This window comes from Rattus norvegicus, chromosome 8 (genome assembly GCF_021556685.1).
Source record: "Rattus norvegicus strain SHRSP/BbbUtx chromosome 8, alternate assembly SHRSP_T2T, whole genome shotgun sequence".
Taxonomy (NCBI): domain Eukaryota; kingdom Metazoa; phylum Chordata; class Mammalia; order Rodentia; family Muridae; genus Rattus; species Rattus norvegicus.
The window spans coordinates 121,624,430-121,640,457 of record NC_141541.1 but is presented as its reverse complement, the minus strand read 5'-3'; the positions used below and the strand labels follow the sequence as shown (position 1 = coordinate 121,640,457).

General features: G+C 42.6%; 1 protein-coding gene across 35 annotated transcripts in view; it reads right to left on the bottom strand.

Moving 5' to 3' along the window:
- Positions 1-16,028, bottom strand: part of Ubp1 (upstream binding protein 1) — a 45,759-nt gene that overhangs the window by 17,814 nt on the left and 11,917 nt on the right. For 23 of the 35 annotated variants that reach the window (XR_015626558.1, XR_015626561.1, XR_015626564.1 and 20 more), the window contains 6 exons: positions 13,908-14,059; positions 7,626-7,702; positions 2,990-3,095; positions 2,263-2,369; positions 311-463; positions 111-221 (listed from right to left, as the gene is read on the bottom strand). Coding sequence is in view for 20 of the 35 variants with exons in the window: in XM_087561535.1 (XP_087417661.1) it covers positions 111-221; positions 311-463; positions 2,263-2,369; positions 2,990-3,095; positions 7,626-7,702; positions 13,908-14,059 (706 nt within the window). In the remaining 15 variants the exon portion in view is untranslated. Of the gene's footprint in view, positions 1-110; positions 222-310; positions 464-2,262; positions 2,370-2,626; positions 3,096-7,625; positions 7,703-13,907; positions 14,060-16,028 lie in introns of all 35 variants that reach the window. The other 12 variants (XM_087561544.1, XM_087561550.1, XM_087561543.1 and 9 more) reach the window with 3 other exon arrangements.

The following is a 16,028-nucleotide window of genomic DNA, read 5'->3' as shown; positions in this document are numbered from 1 at the left end:
ACGTCAATGCGCCACCCAGCCACCCCAACTCCCTTGTTGCCACACGTGTGAGGTCCAGCTAACACGCACGCCTCTGCTTCTCTCCAAAGCCAAAGGCTGCGCTGTATTACCTCTGTGAGGATGGTGGTGTCGTAAGACGGCTGATACTTTTCTTTTTCATGAGCTGTTCTCTTCTCCATCTTTTCTCGGTCATTTTTTTGTTTCCTGTCCGCACCTTTAGGCTTGAACACAAAGTAGATGACTTCATTCACCTAGCAGCACACAGCTTAGCAAGCAAAACTGAGCGTCCCTCCTGGGTTCCATTGCTTACCTTAAAGACTTTGATTTGGCAGCTAGCTGAGTGAAGATGATCTGTGTATTCCCCGTTTTCATTCTGCTTAAAGGTGTCAACCTGGATCCTAAAAGGCACTCCTTTTTCACCTCCATGCTTACGTGGGGTGAATTCGGTGCTGATACAGTGTACCTATAAAACAATTCAAGCCAAAATACATAAAAAAAACCTTCTACTGGGGCTCTTCCTATTTTATTCCCTCATGGAAGTACAGTCAAGATCCCTTAAAACAGACAAACAGTCACATTATCTTAGGACGTTTCTGAATTACTCTGGGTACAGGCTTTCCTTTCAGAACCAAATGTCCCTGGAGCCTTTCGTTCTAGTGCCTCTCTCATGGGGATCTGCTCTAGTGAGGAACGAAGAGCATAGACGCTTCTTTGTGGTATCACCTGTCTACCCCAACAACATGCACTCAGGTCCTAAGAACTGCTTCACCACAGTCTCCACCCTGCTGTAGTCAACCAAGCTTCTTGCTACTGCTTCTCTGTATACACCATATTGTGATGCTTTTCCTGGGCAATTTTAGGCCCTAAAGCCTCATTCTTTCCATCTAAAATCTCCAGGTTAACCCTTGTTAAGTTCTGTCAGGATCCCAGGGGCAATATTCATGCTTCCCCCTTCAGAAAACAAGCTCAGGGTAGAACAGAAAGTTAGCAAGCAGTAAGACCAAAGTCACTTCAGACTGTTGCATAGACATGCCCTCCTCCAAATATGCAATGTGATAGCTCACCTCCGAAATAGGGCTGCACAACCTGAGATAAGGCCAGGTACTGTACCTCCCATGTACTACAAAACTTGTTATTCTATTGAACAAATACTAATATGAATCATGTCATCATCATTATTAACTGATGGGTAACTTTTGGGAGACAATTCAAACACTGAGTGCTAATGCTCCTTAGAGTTGATGTAAACACTTAAGCTGGCCAACGATTGAATGGCTATTCCCTTCTATGCCATAACTATCTACACAGTAGTTAAAATCCCACCACTTACAAAGGCACACAGTACATAGCACAGTTACTTGTGACTTTTAAATATGTGGTCATGTTAATTTCAAGGTTGTCTATGGATGAAACTCCATGGGTATGTGTAACATATACAGCAGTGGCTGGGGCGGTGTGCCCGGCTGTCCTCCCAGCACTCAGGAGAGGAGGCAGGTAGGTCTCTGTGCACTCAGCTGAGACAGGTCTGCAGAGCAAGTTCCAGGCCAGCCAGAGCTACACAGAGAAACCCTGTTCAAAAAATAAGCCAATGATAACTAAAACTAGGGGAAAAAGATGGTAACTGCTTCACCACATGATGGACACACGGAGAATCCACTTTTATTTCTTCACTGTGGAGGTTTTAAAGTTTGCTCGCAAATATGTTTTAAATAATGTTAGAGAAAAAATTTTAAACCTGAAACTTTTTTCAGCAGTTTCCTTTAAATAGGAGTTTCTGTTCAAAAGAAATGTGCATCATGAAAAACAGAAATTTCTATTATTATGAACACCAATAATAAAAATAGAATTTAAAACCAGGTGTGATGGCACATTGTTCTGCCTGGCAAACTCCAGGCCACCTAGGTGGAGACCTTGTCTCAAAAAAGCCAGGTGTGGTGGTGCGCAGCTATACTCCCAGCAGAGGCAGGAGGATCTCTGTGAGTTAAAGGCCATTCTGGTCTACAGAGTGAGTTTCAGGACAGCCAGGGGTATTAAAGGACGCTGTCTCAAAAAAACAAAAAACAAAAAACAAAACAACAACAAAAAAACTTCTCACCAAACATCTTTTGTCTTCATGACTAATCCACTAAATTAAACCCATTTTAACTTTGTTTATTTATTTTTTTAAAAAAGGCATTACATTATACTTTACAAGTAGGAAATATTTTCATGAGATAGGAGTTTAATTTTCTAAATGACTGGGGCAGACATAAAAAGGCAAACCTGAATGAAGGCAGATGTGCGCTTTGCAGGGTCCCACAGAAATTCAACTGCATTTAACTGGCTTGGATTTGTTCTTGTGTCAATTATTCCCACAGACATTGGAATATCTGTATGTTCAAACACAAGTTACAAAAAAAAAAAAAAAAAAAAGGATCCATCTTAAGTAATTAAAAGACTTACAATTTGAGCCTGGTGTGGCGGCTACTCAAGTAGAGAAGCAGAGTCCCAGCTATTCGGGAGGCTGGGGTACAGGGAATGGCTTGAGACTAGGGGTTCAAGCACAGCCTGGGCAGCACAGTGAAACCCCATTTCAAAACGAAACAAAACAAAAAAATCAAACAAACAAACCAAACTTACAACTTACTATATTATGCTCTATGGAAATAATTAATCCATGTTGAACTTCCCTTCACCGTTCTCCGTAGTCAACCTTGTCTTCAATATCAAATCCACCTAACAAGAATCACAGTTTCTCCCACCATGGCTTGTATTTCATTGCATTAAAAATATGATGGATGGCGCCATCTGAGGTTTAAAGCAGCTTTAAATTCATACAATTCCTGGTTGAGGTTACTTTAGCACCAGAAAGCTACTTCACTCCTTTAGCATTAAACAATTCTCAAGACACGGATCTAACACCAACTGCATCTGAGCAACAAATCTTTCGTGGTGCTGGTCTGTGACCAGACAGCACCTTCACTTCCAGTCTTTTGATGGCCACTTGTACCTAAATCAAGAAGCCGGTCTCCTGGGCGATTCCACTTCCAGCCTTCAAGCTGCTGATGCTCCGTGTACTGTAGCCGTCTGTCATGGAACACCACTCTTATGATGCTCTGTAAAACAAGGGAGGGCAGTAAGCACCCTACCTGCTCAGAAGCATCGCCGTCACTGCTATCCCAGATTAATCAGTAATGGAGGGGCATGCAAACCCAGTATGCTACTTAAATACTCCTTCTGTTTAGTTGGACCTTATGGCTCTCAACCTATAATGCCAGAGGTTGAGGCAAGAGAACTGCTTCAAGTTTGAGGCCAGCCTAGGTCGCATTTCAAAGCCAACATAGGCTATAGTGACATCTTATTTCCAAAATAAGAGAAGAAAAATTCCACCTGTGAACTTTTCTATTTTTGGATACCTGATTTATAGCACGAGTACTTAGAAACTAGGAATTATACCTAAAAATTATATACAAATTTAAAATGTGTAATTTTAAAGTAATTCATATTATAATTAAAAAAAATCAGTGTACATGGCCATGAAATTATTGAGTAGGGATTAGATTTCTATGAGAAACTACCAGCTGCCTAAAAGAATTATGAAAGATGAAAATGTTATAAATACCGATAGATAACCGCAGATACAACAGTAAACTAGTAATCTTAATACTAGCTGCAGTGACTCACGCCTGCAATCCCAGCAATCTAGAGGCTATCTCAGAAATAACAATAATGGCTAGGCTTCTTTAAGGATGGGCTTGTAAGATGGTTCAGAGGGTAAAGTGCTTGCCAGATAACCTAAGATCAATCTTGGGAACTCACATAAAGGTGGGGAGAGAGAACTGATTCAATAAAACTTTTCTCTAATGGCCATACACACATTGTGTCATATACATACAACTAAATTATACAAATCAATAAACTACAAAGATGACCATCCTAGCAGGGCCTAGTGATACAGGCCTATAATATTAACCTAACTACTTGGGAGTGCAAGGCCATCCTTTGCAACTTAACAAGTCCCTGTCTCAAATTTTATATAAAAAAGCAGAGCCAGACACCATAGTTCACATCTTTAAGCCCAGTAAGTGCAGGACAAGAAGAAGGATCACAGCAAGTCTGAGGCTGACGTACGTGATTGGCAGGCCACAACAGGACAAACTAAGAAGTCAAAGGGTAGTAATGTTGGGAGTGGTTTGAACTGGAAGATACAAAAGAACACGAGAAGGAACTAAATGTTCTGAGTAAAAAGAGGCTTCCCCTATAGAACTAGCACTAGATAAAGGAGCCAACTACCAATCCAAGGCCATGAGGCAGAGACCAGTGCACAGCCACTAAACCAAGGCTAAGGGAACAGAACCTGGAACACAGACACAGGCCCTGCCATCCCAACACTCGGGAGACTGAGGCAGCAGGACCAGGAAACCTAGGTCATAGATCAGCCTAGGGTACATTACTTACTTCAAAGCTATCTGGGCTATATAAGGAGGTCTTATTCCAGACTAGGCTACAAGGTGAGACCTCAACATTCATAAATAAAAAGCAAGGAGAGAGAGCACATTAAATAGATTCAACACAAATAACTTCTATAACACCTCACAGCACATGAGTACCATGTGTCTCCAAATTTAAGCTGTACAGTCAAAGATGCCAGGGGCAATAAATGTAAAAAGGTGTGATTTTCAATAAATTCATCCTATCATCATCTATGCTTTTTTTTTTAAAAAAAAGATTTATTTATTATATATAAATATACTGTCGCTGTCTTCAAACACACCAGAAGAGGGCCTCAGATTCCATTATAGATAGTTGTGAGCCACCATGTGGTTGCTGGGATTTGAATTCCGGACCTCTGGAAGAGCAGTTGGTGCCCTTAACCACTGAGCCTTTCTCCAACCTCTTAATTCTACCTCTCAGGATAGAATTAGATATATTCTAACATATTCAACAGAAAAAAAAAAAAATCAGACATGTTACCAACTAAATAGAGAGTAGGAAGTAAAACCTCTTAAAATGACCCTTTCGCTCCAAGTTAATGTGACAAGTATTTTAACTAGCTTGTTCCAACATGCCTCACCTACTACCTACTTCTTAATCAGGTAACTGCCATAAAAAGCCAATTAAACCAGGTACGGTGGTGCACACCTTTAATCCTGGCTCGAGGGTTGGGGTGGCAGACGATCTCTTGAGTGAGGCCAGCCTAGTCTACCGAGTGAGCTCCAGGGTGGCTAGAGCTACTACACAGAGAAAGCTCATCTCAAAACGAGCAAACCAACCCACCCCACGCCACTTTTCACTGATGAATCCAGTCCTGACCTTTGGTGTGCATATCAACACCAACAGTCTCACATGGTAACCTGACCAAAACCACGACCCTGCATGTACCAAGGAACACAGGGCACGAGGGCCAGAGACCCAGCTCGGCAGCCATGATGCTCAGGAAGGACCTGCTCTTGTGGAGACCCAAGCTGTGCTTCCAACATCCATGTGGAGGCTCAAAACCACCTGCAACTCCAGCTACCAGGAATCTTCTGACTACTAAGAACTCTTTCATATCACAGAGACCATACCACACACACACACACACACACACACACACACACACACACACACACACGCCCACACACAAGCATCTTTCATATCACAGACACACCACACACACACAAGCATCTTTCATCACACACCACACACACCACGCACGCGCGCGCGCGCACACGCACACACACACACACACACACACACACACACACACCTTTTAAAAACAGCACATAGATGAAACTAAGACTGGGAAGTTGTTGGTAACTGTTTACACTGACAAGAGACTCTATTATGACACAAGCATGTTTCACATGCTATGTAAAAGGTCTATGTGAATTCAGAGTATCCCCTCTCTATTTCTAGGTGTGATTAAAAGTTTACAATACAAAAGTTAAAATAACAGGCCTGACAGTACAAGCCAGCAACTCTGCTCTTAGAAATCCCAAGGCAGGAAGACTGTAAATTCAAGGTCTGTGTAACCTACACAAGGACCTCCAGAAGGCTTGTTCACCTACAAGAGAGAGTCCAATGGAGCTGTGATTTAGTTCACTGAGTGCTTGTAGCATGCATGGGGTCTGTGATTCAATCCTCAATACTAAGAGGAAAACCAAAAACCAAACAAAGAAGTTTCTAAGCTATTCTAACAATTTGGGACTTGGAGATAAAGTATGCATGAAGCTGTGGGTTTAGTGCCCAGCACCTACGCACACTCAGCATGGTGGTATCCACCCAGCACTCACAGGCAGAAAGACCAGAAATTCAAGGCAATCTTCAGCCTACACGATGAATCTGAGACCAGCCTGGACTATGAGACCCTGTCCCAAAACACACATGCACCACTTTTGGAACCAGTTTTACAGGTCCAAGCACAAGACATATCAAATATTAATCAATTTTATTATAGAATCCTAACATTCCAACCTTTTATACTTGTGCATTTTTGGTAAAAGCAGGTTACTCCAGTTGTCAAATTTAACTTTCACAGAGACAGAAAAACAAATGCAGTCTTTCTCCTCTGAAAAGTGATTACTGGGGGTAGTGGCATGCATTATCTGGCCTGTATGAGATCTGTCTAACCCTAGTATTGCAACACACGTCAGGAGAGCTGAGCTCTGCAACCTCCTACTGACAGGACACGAGTACCGCTCTAATAAGCTCATTACAAAACTTATTGCCTCTAGTGCTGTGGTATGTGTAATATGCCCTGTGCCCAGGCAGACAGAAGCTAGGATCCACCCTACATGCCCCATGTGAGAGAGTATGTGTAAGTATATGAGAGTATGCGGATTGCCTGAGTAGCAATTTCAATCCTCAAGGTTGAGCAGACATGGGCTGTCTGTGTCTGTTCTATGTAGGATGGTGGACATCCTCATTTAGATATGTTAGTAGATAGACTGAAATTCTAATTTACACTACAGAAAAATTTAAAAAGCAAAATAAAAGAATCTTTAGAAAGTTTTAAATTGATAAATTTTCAAATTAGAGATTCGGGCTGGCTGAGCAGATGGCTCAGCTGGTGACGGTGCTGGCAGCACAAGCCTGACAATCCAGGTTCAAGCCCCAGAACGCAGACGGAAGCGAAGACAAACTTGCAGGCTACCCTCTAGCCCCCCACACATGGCATGCGCATCTCTGTGCACGTGTGCGCTCACTCTTGCTCGCTCTTTCTCTCCCTCCCTCCCTCCCTCCCTCTCCCTAATAATAAATATGTAAAGTCTAAAGAGTCTGGGATTAACTGTGGTGATGGGTTCTGCTCTGCACACCTAAGCTAACTTCTCTACTGCTTTCTGGTTCCCAACAACTGTCATTGCCATTTCACACACGAGGAAGCAAAATACAGCCTAAAAAGCCCAAACCTTTAAAATAGTCATTTGAAATTTTTTATAAAAAAGCTTGTAGCAGTGGCTCGGAGGATAAGGTACATTTCCAGAACACGCATGGTGGAAGCAGACAGCCAGCTTCCCCCCGGCCTCCGATGGTGTGCTGGGCAGTGGCACATGCACAAGATAAGCATGCATTTAAAAAAGAACCAAAGAAATCTCTTGCATGAAATTAGCCACTTTACCCCAACACCACAGTACCGAGTACAAGTTAAAGCAGACTGTCCTTACCTTCACCAACTTCCCACTGATCTCAGGCACATCTCCCATTTTGCGATTATCCAGCATCCGAATTTCATAAGACTGGCCTAATTTAAAAAAATTATGTATCAAAAACAATCCATGTAAAGAACACTACGCCACTCTACATAATTCAACTGTCCCTCACAATATACAACTACATGACATTAATTTGTCAGTGTGCCCTAGAAGCAAATTCAAGTTGATTATTCTCTTAAAATCACTGCAGTCTGTCCTAATTACACATGGGGTCATCTCAGTTTACTTTCCCCTGCCATTCTACTAAATTTCTACCTGAGACTGAGTTTCTGCTTTTCTGAATTATTAATTTATACCATAAAAGTTACTTTTAACTTATAATTTATGGGATTTTAAATATGGTCAGAGCTGTACAACTATCACTCCTACCAATTTTAGAGCAATTTCATGATCTTAAAGCCCACAGGCAGAGGATCACTTCCTAAGCTCCCCTGTGTCTCCTAACCCCTAGACAATCACTCATCCACCTCCTATCTCTTAGGAACTCGACTACTAGAGACATCTATGTAAACAAAAACGTAATATGTGAAGTTTTGGAGATTGGGTTCTTTCATTTAATGTAACATTTTTCTATTTTGTTGCCAGAAAACATTCTATTGCATACACAGACCCAATTTGTTCATCTACTTATCAAGTGATGTATATTTTGTGTTGTTTCCAATCTAGGGTGACAATAGATGGTACTACGAACATGGACAAACCATTTTTTATATAGAACAAGCCCAATTTTAATCTGGAAGCCCCTCTCTGTTTTAATGAATACAAGTCACATTTGCTCATTGCTTCATTTGTACATTGTACAGACAATCTCACACACACACACACACACACACACACACACACACACACACACACACACACTTTCTGCACACTGTTCACATTTAGAAAATTAGGAATAAGCTGCTGCTGCTGCTGCAAAAAAAAATTAAGTATGAGGAGCTGGAGAAATAGCTCAGTGTTATAGAGCACTTACTGCTTTCCCAAAGACACAGGTTTGATTCCCTGTCCCCATATCAGGTGCTTACAACCTCCCATAAGGCTAGCTCAAGGGGCAACAGCATTCACATCCACACTGCCTACCCCACAATGAAACACACACACATATTAAATATACCCAAATTAAAAAGAAATACTACTTCTGGGTTGTTATTAACAAAAACGACAATATAATTTGGCATAAACTGATGACTGTTTTCTAGTACCCGCTGAGCTGGAGACCTAACTAACACCTTATCAATCCCATGGGCCTGTACAGTGCAAAGGAGACTGCAGATCAGCAGCTCTAAACCTGTGGGTTGAGAACCCCACAGGGGCCTCATATCAGATATTTACATTATGATTCATGACAAAAATGAAGTAAAAATGAACTAATTTTACGGTTGGGGATCACAACATGAGGAGCTGTATTAAACGGCTGCAGCATTAGGAAGGTGAGAGCCACTGAGATTACAGTGCTCAGCAAGAGGTTATCAAAACATAGTCCAATCACTTGAAAACTGGTAGAAACAAAGCCATCTGGGCACAATACATTACTGAGAAACAGTCTGAAATTTGTCCATCATATTGAAAGAATAATGAAAGCATTTATGACAGAAGCTTTAGAACGTTAAGGCATAGATTGCAATGTATCTAACAATGAATCTTAATTTTGAAAACTAAACATTTTTTAAAAAGCATGGGTGCAGTTTTGAAAAATACCCCAATACAGACTTAAAATTACATCAAATCTCACAAGAACTTTGTTATCCAATTAATCAAAATGTTTAACTAAAAGTCAACACCCTAGTGGATGAAGCAAGACTGAGAACTTCAGGCCAGCCTAAGATACACAGAGAAATACTACTGTCTTAAAAAAGTCACGTGGACAGAGAGTGGTGACTGTGTACAATGGTAAACTGTAAATATCCCTCTAGAGAGCAACCTGTGCGCACCTGTCAACACGTTAAATTCCAGAGCTTTTGGGGTTGGGGATTTAGCTCAGTGGTAGAGCGCTTGCCTAGGAAGCGCAAGGCCCTGGGTTCGGTCCCCAGCTCCGAAAAAAAGAACCAAAAAAAAAAAAAAAAAAAAAAATTCCAGAGCTTTGGGTTTAGTATTCTAACAAAAATATAAGAGAAGGACCATTTTAACTCGTATTTTTGTCAAAGGGCTGTCTGTCCAATACTCAGGAAGTGCTCACGAAGCTGGGGTGTAGTGGTGCACGCCTTTAATCCCCAGCACTAAGGAGGCAGAGGCAGGTGAATCTCTTGAGTTGGAGGGCAGCCTGGTCTACAGAGTAAGTTCCAGGACAGCCAGGGCTACACAGAGAAATCCTGTCTTGGGAAGGTTTTGTGGGTGGGGAGGGGCGATGGGGGTGCTAATTTAAGACCAGGAAGAGAGTCAACCTCCATGAAATAAATACAGACCACTGTTCACCTTGGTTTGAATTGGCCAGGCTACAAGGCATATTTCCATTTGCTAAGAGTGTGAAAGCAGAGGTCTTTCCCTGGAGAGAGTTTTCTGCTTTTAGATGTAAACTTCAAAAGGAGAGCTGAGAACTGCTCCAGAATACTGATCAAGGACAGCTGCAAGCTCCAGACGTGGTGAAGACAGCAAGGAGCGGACCCAGAGCAGATCAAGACTTAAAGGATTAAGTCAAAGACCATGGGGCACCCATAGTGATCAGTTAATGTAAAATCTGGAGCTCTCCTTTGAAGAGATTGGCCTGGACAGGTTAACAGAGGGCTTTTCTGGCTACAGCTGTTAGGTAAAGCCATTTGAACACGAACACTGAAGGAGTAAACAGAAACAGAGGGCTTAACCTCTTGGAGTCACCCAAGAAAGCAGTGATGAGAGGCCGAGAAGCAGTGCTCATTTGGTTCCTGGACAAAGGGAAACTAGTCCCACTGGGATTACTTCATGATCCTCAGAAACTCGAAATCCACATAACTGAGAGAATGGGGTGGGGGTGGGGTGGGGAGGTGGCACCTCAGCTTTCTTTGCTTGATGTTTCATGGTCCACCTAAGGAACCAAGAAGCTGACAGCCTTCCTACAGACAGATCAAGAATTGCTGCTCTTGGAGAAAAACTGTTTATTCTCCCAAACCAGCAGTGGGCTTTTAAGGGTCAGTGGTCTGGACATGGTACTATGTGCCTGTGATTCCAGGTTGAGGCAGGAGTTCTAGGCCAGCTTGTTTTAAATCCCAAGGGACGAACTGTAGCTCATCCCACCAATCCCAAATGCTAGGATTAAAGGCATGTGCTGCCCAGCATGGCTGAGTATCAATTGTTTTAAGGCTGGAAATCTAAGCATGGGAGAGAGAGGCAGGAGATCTCTGAATTTGAGGCCAGCCTGGTCTATACAGTGAGTTTCAGGACAGCCAGGACCATACAACTGGGGCCTTACCTGGGGGGTGGGAGTACAGCAAGTGTTCCTAGCCTCTACGCTACCTAAGATCCAGTCTCTCATTTCTACAGTACTGACGTTTACTAACAAGAAGCAAAACTAGACAAAAGGAAATCTACTATAGAATAAAACAAAAGTAATTAAAAACTTCATTCTTTCTAAAGTGTACAATATTTTAATAGAAATTTAAGTCAACAAATGTGCTATTAGATCCTAGAGCATAAGACCTATTTGCAAATTAGCTAATATTGGTTAATTAACATTCATAGCAGAATGTTTTCTGAATAGAATACAACTCCAAATGAACAGTATTTTGAGAGAAACAGAGAAAGGGTTTTTGCCTGCAGAGTGAGATGATGCTCCAGTGGCTACGAGGAGCTAATACACAGGGCACTAAGGCAGAGCAGGGCTCACAAACATCCCCTTCCAAAGACTTAGCCCCTGGCAAAGAGTAATCTACTCAAGTCAGACCCTGCTCAAAGGAGAACCAGTTACTCCAGTCTGGACTAGTTTTCACTCTAGGGTAACAGTCAGGGATCTAACTCTGCATACAAATGGCTACTCAGACATAACAAGCAAATACACAGTTGCAGACTTAAACTCTATACTCCTGTAGTTTGAAAACAATAAACGTCCCATTCAGCTGAGAATTCTTCTTCCAACTTCTGCCACCTAAATTACCTACAGTGTCCTCTTTCTTTTGTTTTCTTCCAGCAGTCCTAATGAATAGCTCTAAGAAGCAGGGGAACAATGAGCCTAAGGCAGTTACTAGCAGAAAGCAAATGACAGCATTAGCTCTGGAGCACCTGCCAGCTCTGCTCTGACCCAGGCAGGCGGTGCTGGAGGGCTGGGGAGTAAGACTGAGCCAAGGAGCACTGCGCTGCATACAGGAGGCCAGTGATTCCAGCAGACAAAGAGACAAGGAAAGTGCACTCATTTTCCCAAGTATTTGATGCAATGATGATGATGATAGCAAACTCTGAGTGGCATGGTGACATAATTTATTCCCAGCAATGAAGGCAGAGGCAGGCACATCTCTGAGTTCAAGGCCAGCTGGGTCTACACAGTGAGTTCCAAGGACAGTCAGGGATATACAGTGTGATGGGTTTGAATACAAATGGCCCCACAGACTCCTGTGTTTGAATGTTTGGCTCATAGGGAGTGGCACTATTAGGAGGTGTAGCCTTGGTGAAGGAAGAGTGGCTTTGTTGGAGGAAGTACATCACTGTAGAGGCGGGCTTTGAGGTATCATACGCTCAAACTAGGCCTAGTGTGAAAGTCTCCTGCTGCCTGCAGATCAAAATGCAGACCTCTCAGCTCCTTCTCCAGCATCATGTTTGCCTGGATCTGCCATGTTTCCCACCATCACAGTAATGGACTAAACCTCTGAAACTGTAAGACATCCCCAATTAAATGTTTTCCTTCATAAGAGTTGCCATGAGAGGGCTGGAGAGATGGCTCAGAGGTTAACAGCACTGTCTGCTCTTCCAGAGGTCCTGAGTTCAATTCCCAGTAATCATGGTGGCTCACACCATCTGTAATGAGATCTGTGCCCTCTCCTGGGCCTGTAGGCATACACGTAGACAAAATGCTATATACATAATAAATAAAGAAATCTAAAAAAAAAAAAAAAGAGTTGTTATGATTATGGTGTCTTTTCATGGCAATAGAAAACCTAAGACATACAGTGAGACATATTTCAAAAAGTGGATGGGGACAGGGTTTGGGTGAGAGGTAATGTGGTCCCCAAGACAGCAGCAGCCTCACCTAAATTTAACCTTTAACCTGAGTACTTGGCAGGTGGACCTCGGTGAGCACCAGGTCAGCCTGAGAACATGTCTCAAAAGAGAAGAGAGGTAAGGAGGGGACAGGAGGGAAGAGGAGAGAGAAAGAAAAAAGCGAAGTTCTTGGGTCCTGTCCCTAGGACCTGGGGTCTCAGCCTCAGCCTCCTGTAGCGCTGAAAGCGTTGCCCTGTGTGGAAGCTCAAGTACCCAGCTGGCCAGGACTGCAGAGGCAGTCAGAATGCCCTCTTGGAACAAGGTCCTGTTCCAGAAAAGCTCTTAGTGGGTCTGCTATGGAGTCAACACTTGCCTTACCCAGTTAGAGCCCTGGGTTGGGTCCCAAGCACCTCAACAATAAAACGCCTCTTATTAAAACAGCTAAGAATTAACCCTATCTTTTGCCAGTGCCTAAGCAACCCTCAGGGTTCCAAGTCCAACACTACAGTCAGCCAACAGAGTAAAGTAGGTTACAATGACTATCCTTGCCCCATGGGTTACTTCTGAAGATTCTAAGTCCTAAATACATTATAAATAAAATCATTTGAAACTTAAATCTGATAAATGAATCCCAAATAACTTCTGTATAGTAAAAGCAAAGTAAGGTGACACACATGTCTCAGAGAGGACTGCTGTCTTAAGATAAAGAGAGCTGCAGGATTCTAAGCTCCGTAGTAAGGGAAATCAATAGCTCTGGAACTCACTGTGTAGATCAGAGTGACCTCAGACTCAGAGGTCTGCCTGCCTCTGCCTTTCATGTGCAGGGCTCAAAATCACGAGCCAAAGGCCCAGGTCCTTTCCACATTTGATAATATTAACCATAAATATAAAACCTAAAACCTATTGTTCAATGAATAAAGAGTCCATTTAATGACAGGAAAGGAACTACAAACTACATCATAGATAACAGTGTTAGGTCAAAAAAAAAAAAAAAAAGTCCTACAGTGTTTGCTAAGCTTGTACAATTTCAGAATCTCATTTTTAATTATCAATAGCACTGTAGGTTACAATATCAAAGCACTTCTTTAGATTTTTGTAGAGTTTTACATGTCAGTATATGACGACCGTACCAACCTTGGTTCAAGTAAGTGAGCGTCTCATCATGCAGCTTCACGGCTGGTGAGGTTGCAGCACACATTACGTACTGGAATGGGGGGTGCTTGGCCTCAGCCTCCAAAGAAAGGCTGGAGTCTTCTTGTTTGAAAATGGGTAGCGCCAACACATCACTGAAAAACAGAACATCGAAACTCACCTTTCTTTGCATTTTAGATTATTTTAAAGCAAATAAACACAATTCAGGGGTTATTACCAGCCATCCAGTGCTCAAGACTGAACCTAAAACTCTGCATGTACTAGGAAGTCAATTATTACATTTAAAATTAAATATAAGAAATATTTCATAGAACAAAACTATTAATGCTAATCTGTTCATCTAAAAGATACTATAAGTCATCCATTTCACTACTGAGAACACATGAGAAACATGGTAAAGTAATAACTGTAGCATGTAACTTAGTAGAGAACACTTGCCTAACACACCAGGCTCTAGGCTTAAGCCCCAACACCACCACAAACAACAACAACACTATCTGGAAATTTTTTTCTTTTAAAATCTGTAAACTGGCCAAGCATAGTGATACAGGTCTTTAATCCCAGCCCCAGGAGGCAGAAGCAAGTGGATCTCTATGAGTTCGAGGCCAGCCCAGTCTATGTAGCAAGAGTTACACACTAAGACCCTCTCAAAATAAATTAATAAAAATGAAAAGTTCCAAATAAAATGGCGCTCAGCAGATACTCCCCACCAAGGCCAGCTAAGCTGAGAGTGAAGAGCTTCTGGTCCAGTCCAAGAAAGTGACTCACAAAACCAACTGGCAGCACAGACAGTGGCTACAGTGACCTGCAACCAGGGCTCTCTTGGGACTGTCTATACCTGCCAGCCTTGTGGTTGAACAAACCTGGGCCTGGCTAGCTGGCTCTGTTGGTGTCTAACAGCTTCACTGGATATCAATAGTCATCTTTCAACAGTGTACGATTCCATTATTTTTGGCATACTGATAATAGTCATGCAATCATTACTAGTATCTAATTCCAGAACATTTTCCTCAGGAAGAAATCTCTTATTGTAATATCAGCTCTTGGGAGAATCAACAGTTGGATGCCAGCATAGATTATACAGTGAGATTTTCTAAACCAAACCAAACCAAACAACAACAAACAGTTAAGCATGGTGGTATATTCCTTTAATCCCAGCACTTGGGAGACAGAGGCAGGTGGATTACACAGAGAAACCCTGTCCTGGGTTTGATCCCTGGCACTACAAAATGCAGACATGGTGGCTCTGCTTGTAATCCCACAAGTTCAAGGTCAGCCTTACTACAGAGCCAGTTTGGGGGCAGTTTGAGCTACAAGAGACCCTGCCTCAAAGGGAGAAAAAGATAGCCCACATCCAACTCAGTGACTCACTGTCCTGCCTGCTTCCCTTCCCTATCACTGGCCTCAAGTCTGTCTCTACTGATGTGCTGACTCTGAGAGTTAGTGCAGATGAGGTATAGGCTATACGCCGTCGTCTCCTGGGATGGGCCTGTTGCACTTGGCATCTTGTCTGGTCTACCTGTGGCTCAGCATAAATCACAACTTCTCTCCTCAGTACAACCTTACTACATTATATGGACAACGAGTTCTGCATCTGTCCTGGGGGCGTGGGGCTTCTTCTCTCTTCTAGCTATGAACAGTGCTGGGAACACACTTATGCTCCTGTGTAGATAGCACTCAGCTCCCTAAGTATGAACCTCAGCAGAGTCCTGGACTACATGGCCAGACAGCTTTCCAGGGCAGCTATAACGCATGTCCACACGAATATAGGGATATTAACTTATTTTTATGTGCATTAGTATTTTTGCCTGTATGTATCTGTGTATGTGCACCACATGCATGTTTGGTGCCCATAGAAGCCAGAAGAGGGCATTAGATCCCCTGGAAGCGGAGTTGTGAGTCACCGTCTGTGTCATGAGGGTGCTGGGACAGAATCCCGTGTCCTCTATAAGAGCAGCAGTGCTCTCTCCAGCTCCCTTGTGGTGTTTTTGTTTGTTTGACACAGGTTTTCATTTAGCTCAGGCCAGCTTCAAAGTCACTGTGAAGTCAGGGAAATTACCACAAACTCCTGACTCTCCTCCTACTAACTTCTCAAATTCTAGG